The 7,958-nt window shown below is 42.0% G+C and overlaps 1 protein-coding gene across 1 annotated transcript in view; it reads left to right on the top strand.

Moving 5' to 3' along the window:
• Window positions 1-7: 7 nt before the first annotated feature.
• Window positions 8-7,958, top strand: part of PQLC1 (PQ loop repeat containing 1) — a gene marked incomplete at its 5' end in the record, with an annotated part of 67,524 nt that continues 59,573 nt past the window's right edge. Inside the window, one exon of the mRNA XM_010008704.1 lies at window positions 8-153. Coding sequence (XP_010007006.1) covers window positions 8-153 — 146 coding nt within the window. The remainder of the gene's footprint in view (window positions 154-7,958) is intronic.

Here is a 7,958-nt window from a genome sequence, read left to right as displayed (position 1 = left end):
GGCGTGGGGCGCGGCGGGGGCCATGGTGTTCGGCGGCGTGGTGCCCTACATCCCGCAGTACCGGGACATCCGGCGCACTCAGAACGCGGAGGGCTTCTCCACCTACGTCTGCCTGGTGCTGCTGGTCGCCAACATCCTGCGGATACTTTTCTGGTGAGTCGGTTGTTGCCCGCCCGCGCCTCGAGGCTCTCGCTCGCTGCTTGTAAAGCTCCCGGTTTGGAATGTTTTGAGAAATCGGGGTGTTTGACCGGGCGTTCGCCCCTCTCTTGGAGATCAGCATACGGTCTTGCCGTCAGTGGGTGAAATCTGCATCCAGCAGGGTGGGTTGGGCTCGGGGGCTGTGTCGTTGCCCTGGTCACATGTGGTTATCAGTGCTCTGATTCTCCAACGTGCAACTTTTTGGTAAAGAAAAGAAGAGTTCCTCTAAGGCAACCCTCTAGCTCTGTTCTCAGAGTGAAGGCCCTGGTCTTGTGTGCTTGTTCCAGCAGCTAGTTGGTATTAATATCATTGGGTTGCTTGCCATATGTTCTTGAGTTTTCCTGGGATGCCAGCTTGACTTCAGAGCAGGTTCACTTGTAGAGCTCCGTGTGCAACAGCAGGTGGAAGTAATAATTCTTTGATAACCAGGCGAAAAGATGGGCTGTCTTTTAAAGCAAATTATTTTTGTTTTCAGCATCGCTTTCAATATTTAAAAGCAAAATTGTTTCCATATGTAAGTCTTGTGTTGCTGGACAAAGAACATGTTACTGGGGCGTATTTTTTGTGAATAAATTTTATCAAGTTTTATTCCTCGTTACTTATAATATAAATGCTGCAACACTGAGAATGGACTTGAGAAACCAAAGAAGAAATTTTAAAAGTCTGGGAAATCGCTGCAATTAGGAACAGTAATTCTAAGAACATTTTGACTACAAAATACTGCTTTGCTGTCCCCGGAGAAGTAATAGGTAGCAGGGTACATCCTTCTGTTGGTTTCCTGTTTGTTTTTAAAGCTCCCTCTGGCTCTTGAAGTATAAGGAGTTTCTTGGATTATTTTTCTACAGCAAAATGTGACACAAGTGCTTTGCTGGAGTGGAGAAAAAACGGGAACATCTCTTGGGACCACAGGTTGTGTTCAAACTCAGGAGTTACCACTAGATCCGAGCTAGTTGCATTGGACCTATGTTTTCTTGGGGAGAAGTGTATGGAGCAGCTGTTGGAGAAAGTTCCCCAGGAGGGAAGTAGAGGAACTGGCAGGGAGAGGACAAGTGAAAAGCCAGAGCTGACAGTTTGAGAATTAGAAACTGTCTATTTTTTTGTTTCACTGGAGGTGGTTGAAATATACAAATTATTTGCATCTGATGACATTTTCTAGGGAACCCAGGCAGTGCATCTGTTAAATGAGGCTTAGACTGTGGAAGAACTGAAAGATCTTTAATTTGAATTGACTTTAAATATATCTAGTTAAGAGATGTGCAAAGGAATGAATACTACAAGTAAGGGAAAGCTGTATTTTATGTCAGTGTTAAAAGATTTATGATTTTATGATTTTTCAACACTACAAAAGAGAATGCAGTTGTATTGATAAGGTTATGAATTTAGTTTTTTATTGTGTGTATTCAAGCCACATGGTGGTATCTCCCTGACACATACTAGCTCTGTGTAGGCTTTGGTCATCTTGGAGCTCTGTGGTGGCATGGAATGCCTTCACACAGCATGTGCAGAGATGTGTCTGGCTGCACGGGGAGTGTAAGGCATGCACTGGCTTGTGGTACTATGGGGACATACTGCAAGCATGAGCCTGCAGAAACCTTTCTGTCTGACTTAGAATGAATCATATCTTTCTAGTTCTATTCAACTAAAAGACAGGGGACTTGCCTAATAATTCAGTGTTCCCTGAGAAATAATATTTTGCTTCTTTACTTAAAAAGAGTCAACAACCCTGATAGTTTATTATAAACAGTAGTAAGTCATGAAGTGAGGTTTGAAGGTGGCTGAATGGATGATTAAAGAAAGACAGCAGAGCAAGAGCCTCTGATTTCTGTGAACGTGTTTAAAGTGCACACACAGAGCAGCCTGACAAATCCATTTTTGTGTTAGTTGTTTAATGTCACCTATGGCAGATGTATTGTCTGGGATACAGCACTCTAGATAATTTGACATAAACATTTGAATTGTGTATGTGATGTTCATTGGAGGGAATGAGAAGGTTTTTATTTGTCATTATTAAATTATTTGGTCCACTCTTGTCCCAGAACAGAAAGTCATTTTGTTTTGTGTAAAATTTTTCCTCAGTCTGACTTTCAAAGTACCAGTTAAGTTCACTCCTTCTTAGCAATCCAGTCCAGACTTTATTTCAGGTCTCTCTTCTGAAAACTGTACTGACATATAGCTGCTGTTTTCAGTTGTTTTTAGTTTGTCTTCCTTTTCCCTGCATATTACACGTATGATTTGTGCCAGATTCATCCCTCCTGACTTCCCCTCCAGCCTGATCCAAAAATAAGTACTTGAAGTAGTAAAAACTCTTTGAAGTTCTAATAGTGTTGCTTTTCAGGCCATATTGATTTTAAGGATAGCTCATGTTCTGGAATGTTTTTTTTATTTATTTTTAACTTCAGAGGCATTTCTGTAATTCTTTTTTGTTACTTTCAGATTTTAACTTAATTTCATATACTCTTGAAGTGAGGCTCACAGAGGGGAATGTTAAATATTTCAGATGTGCAGACAACAGGAACAGACACTTCCTGCCTGTTATACCATGTTTCCTCTGTATATTTGCTCTTGAGTAATGCTTTTCGTTCTGTATCACTCATGTTAACTCATAACAGACCAAGTGCCACCTTTCCTCTATGGCTCTACCATACTTTGTTCACCTGAGCTGGGGGGACAATTCTCTCATTTCTTATTTGTGAACTGGCAGACTCCACATGTTCGTAGAACTGTACTTAGGTATCCTGGTGGCGGTGGTTGTTTTTCCTGTGTGTGTTTTTTTTCCTAAGTCTGGTTTTGCAGAGGGTGGAATTTGATCTTTTGTCTCCCCTCCAAATACAGTATTTACTTCCTAATCTTGGCACACTTCATGTGTCAATAGAGTTGCAGCTGGTGTGTTCCCTGTGACAGTAGCCAATGAACAAAGTACTAGTGAGATCAAGGATAGCAATCCTGTTTCCAGTTACCTGTTTTCACAGTTTCTCAGTTTTCACAATTTTACCACCTCCAGTTCTAAGCCATCTTTTAAAGTCAAAAGGACTCAGTGCAATGCCTCTCCTTGCCTTCCTGCCACCTAATCCCTTAGTTTCAGGTGTGCTCGAAGAACTTCTTTTTACTAGTGATGACAGTAACACATTAAGTAATATTTCATGCTTCTCTGTTTCACAGTTATCTCAAAATGTCATCTTTAAAGAGACATTACTGCTTAAATGTATCTGGCCATGCTGTGTTCCAACAAGGAGTTCTATGCTAGAACTTTGTTGAAAAGCAGTGGGAAAGGATGGGTCTGCAAGCATGCAAATTGCATATGGATAGCAATGGGGATGATTCCACTCTTCTTTGTTTGTGCACACATGCCTTTTGTTTAAGAAAAAGAAAGTGGAGTTTGGCCGTGCAAAGTTGTGGTTTAGTGTGTTGACTGTGTGTGAAGCCTCTGTCCCTTTTAAAGAACATTCTGAAAAAAAGTGACAAGTGGACATTGTGTCCACAGCATCACGCAATGGGGTTTCTGTTTACTAGTGTGAAAAGTAGATTTTGTGCTGTGACTAGACTTGCTATCAAGTTAACTTTAATTTTAGTGGTAATCCTTTGTTTTATACAGATTATTTTATATTATACTTCAAATCAGCATTTATTTTGTGATGCCACTGTAGCTGCTGGTCATGATTTATGACTGGTATCTCCTGCTCCTTGGTTCTAGTCCTTCTACCATTGTCAGTACTGCTTCTCCTGTCTGTCTTCTCCAGACTCATTGTTTCTTGCCCTGCGCTCAGTTCAACTTCTGGACTGATCAGCCTGGAGAAGGCCTGTGCTGTGAGTAAGGAGGAAGACATGGTGCAAAACTCAACGACTTTGTAGTTCTGGTATATATGAAGATGTATGGCATGCCCAAAAACATCTGGTATCAATTTTTTCCCCTTGGCATTTTTAATAAAATGCTTCATTATCTTTTTTGTTAGCTAATGTCTTGTACTTGCTAGTGTTACCTCTGATTTCTTGTTCAAGACTGGCTTTTAAAATACATCGAGTATTGCTCATGCATGAGCTTTGAGGCGGTTAATCATCTGGCTAAGGTGTGCTAGGCTGTTTGGAAGTTGTGGGCCAGCTTCAGAACGCACTGTGGCACATGAACTCAGTTGTGACCAAGGCACACATATCTTCTAGTGTGCCAACTGACTAGCTTTGTGTTGACATGATCGAGAAGAGGAACAAAAATGCTTGCCAGAGTTGTATAATCAGTTGGGGGTGGAGGATGCAGAAAAAAATTACTTGTGAGTTCTCTGTCTCTTCCCGCTCTCTCTCTTCCCCCTTTCTTTCTGTAAAACAGAGCTTATGGTGAGATAAATTATAGTTTCTCTTAATATGAAAATCAGAATGAATAGCTAGAGGAAAGGAAACTGCAGATTTCTTAGAAGTCAGCAGTAGGCATTTTTATTTGTATCTTGAGTAAGTTCAGCCAAAAGTAGTCATGTTCCCTGCTATTCCCAGAGGTTTTTAGACTCTTTTTTTCCCCTCAGTTTTGCAGTCCATAAAATATTTTATGTAGTACTATAATATGGTTTGTATCTTTTCCAGGAAGACAGTAGTCTTTCCAAAGGTTTCAAGATGCAATTCTGTGGGTCACTGGCCTAAACCTCATAAAGCAACACTATAGAAATCCAAACAGCAGAAAATAAAACTGTCCAATTTTGGAATTGTTCTCACAAAATAGTTACTTTAAGACAAAATGTGAAAACAAGCTCTGGCAGTCAGGGAAAAGTAGAAAACTATGGAGTGTGTTCTTTTTGAGTAAAGATAAACCTCTACCCATTCCACATTGGTTCACCTGAAGCAAAGTGGGTTCTGAAAACTAATGTCAGTAGAACTGGGAGCTCTCTGTGCCATAGGGAGTCAAGGAAATAATCTCCCTGTTATGAGTAGAGGCTTACCAAGACACATGCAGCTAAAGGTACTTTATAGGAAAATGTTAGACTTGCTATTTTCTGGGGTAGCTTCCTACATATTAATTTATTTTGCTGTAACCCCTACAGTGCTGCTTGTGGATCAGGTCCCTGCTGTCAGGTGTTATTTTGACTGCAGATAGCATGCCAGTGATGCCTTTTTGTAGGACTTCCTCTGGGAAGAAGAAACTTTTGCTTTTAAGACTTCTTTTACTAAAATGAATCGTGCCAGCCTCTGGCATGTGGGGAAGGTGGGCTGATGTTATAAACCAAGCTGAAAGAGTGAATACAATTTTGAAAGGTTTTGTTACATATGGCCTGCTACTGGAATCATGCTTAGATATTGAAAGCAAAAGTGTTATCCAGTTTCTCCTTTCTGTAAATGCTAGAGAGCAAGGATAAAATGTGCTGTTCTTCTGTACAAAAAGGAAAGGTAAAGTAGTTTGATTTTTTTATGCCTAAGTGAGAATCACAGAATGTTAGGGGTTGGAAGGGGCCTCTGAAGATGATCTAGTCCAACCCCTCTGCTAGAGCAGGATCACCTACAGTATCACACAGGAGCATGTCCAGATGGCTTTTGAATATCTCCAGAGAAAGAGGCTCCACACCCTGTCTGGTCAGCCTGTTCTTGTGCTTAGTTACCCTCACAGTAGAAAACTTTTTGCTTATGTTTAGGTGAATCTCCTGTGTTCTAGTTGGTGCCCATTGCCCCTTGTCCTGTCATTGGACACTGCTGAAAAGAGACTGGTCTGATCCTCCTGACACCCTCCTGTAGATGCTTATAAGCATTTATGAGATCCCCCCTTCAGTCTTACCTTCTCCAGGCTGAACAGATCCAGCTCTCTCAGCCTTTCCTCACAGGGCAGATGATCCATTGCTCTAACCATCTCTCTGGCCCTGTGCTGTCTCTCTCCAGTAGTTCCTTGTCCTTTATGAACTAGAGAGCTGAGAACTGGATGCAGTATTTCAGATATGGCCTTACAGGGCAGGATAACCTCCCTTGACCTACTGGCCACACTCTTCTTGATGTACCCCAGAATGCCATTGGCCTCCTTGGTCTCAAGGACACATTGTTGGCTCATGGTGACCCTGTTTTTCACCAGGACCCTGAGGTTCGTTTCCCCACAGGTCAGCCCCCAACCTGTACTGTCATGGGGTTATTCTTCCTGCTTGTTTTGGGTGCTCTTTGAAGTCCTGGAAGAGTGTGTCAAGGAGAAACTCTTACCAAGAGATCCTACCGTAAAACTAGCTTGCTTCTTATTCTTTCTGCTGATTAAATTATTTAGATATAGCGGCTGTGCTGCTACAGCAGGCTGTTGTCATGACCCTGGTGGTGTGTGCAGTATACTGCATGCTTTCTGTCTTGCCTGGGATCTGTAACTTCCCAAAGAGGTGGAAAAGTTGACCCAGAGCAGTGAGGCTTATAGTAACCATGGTGTTTCCACTCTGCAGTGAGTGGAAGTGCCTGAGAAAGCTGAAGTGGTGGGTGCTGTGCTAGGCCTGCCCGTGGCCAGGCAGAGGAGAGGTGAGAGGCCTGGGATGTCGGCCAGCAGGGGAAAGCTGAGCTGAAATGGTGTGCAGGAGTAGGCCCAGGGCTGGAGCAGTAGCATTATTGCAACAGGATGGAGTTGTACTGATGTAATTGCCTCGTTTTCTCCATGACTAGTTAGTCTTTGCTCTGGCTTGAATGTTCACTTCCCTTTCCTCTCACTTCCCTCTCCCCTTTATTTGCACATTTTTTTCCTACAGGAAAAAAAAAAAGAGATTTTGTTTTTACAGTCCTAAGTAAGCACAAAAAATCTTGTTCTCCTTGTAGTCTGAGTTCCCTGAATACTGCTGTTGTCACAGATGTTCACTTTATGTCACATATCATTGTAGTTGTGGGGTGAAAATGCAGAATAATGATGGTGAACACCTCATCCCTAGGACTTCCGAGTTGTTATTTTCTGGGAGCCTGTTCCAGTATCCTAAGGTTCTTAATCTCTCTGTTGTAATCAGTAGTCTAATGTTCCTCTCCTTCCTGACGTCTGCATAGGAATCACCTATGCGAGGCAGAAAGTAGTCAGAACATAGAACTTAATGCTTTCCCTCCAGGGCTTTTATCGTGTAGTGCTCCTAGCTCAAGGTGACATGAGGAGTCTTAAACTGGATTAGTGTTGCTCTGGCAGGCCCTAATAGCAATGCAAAGTGGAGTTATCATCTTGGAGTGGTGTTTGTTTCCATGACCCTCAGCAAAATGAATGTTCCATCTTTAAAGGTTCAAAACCCTGACAGTGGACCTTGACACTGATTCCCTTTGGTTGTGTTGTCATGGTAGTGTGGCCAGATACCTGTTAGGCCATGTTCTGTTAGCTGCCTGTTGGTCTCTGTGGCAGCTGTTTGATTTCATGTAGATGTACCTAGCTTAGTTGTTGCCTATAAGGCTCAGTTTGGGGGTTGGTGTTTGAAGAGGCATGTGTCATGTGAGCATGTTATGTTGTGTAAACTTTGGCTTGAGAGTTGTAAAAAAAAAAATAAATAAAAATCCATGTGTTTTGCATTGTTTGAAGTCCCTATTAGATTTTTAAAAATTTCTAGTTTACCTCTCTTCTGTGTTGTGAGTTTCGTTTTACTCTCCCTTTCCCCCAGTTTTTACAGGGTAGAGAATCTACAGTAAAACTTCCAGTCTCATTTCCAGTTGGGTTGTGGTGATGGTAAATTGTTACGACCAGACTGCAGGTGGCAGTGCTTAGGTGTGTTTGTAGCGGGTGGATACTGCAAACAATACTTTTGTGAGGTGCAAACAATACTTTTGTGAGGTGCTTTTTGCTAAATGGCCAATAATCTCAT

Source organism: Chaetura pelagica, unplaced genomic scaffold (assembly GCF_000747805.2).
Source record: "Chaetura pelagica isolate M959 unplaced genomic scaffold, ChaPel_1.0 scaffold332, whole genome shotgun sequence".
Classification (NCBI taxonomy): Eukaryota; Metazoa; Chordata; class Aves; order Apodiformes; family Apodidae; genus Chaetura; species Chaetura pelagica.
The sequence above is the reverse complement of the archived record's forward strand: the minus strand, read 5'-3'. Positions and strand labels throughout refer to the sequence as shown.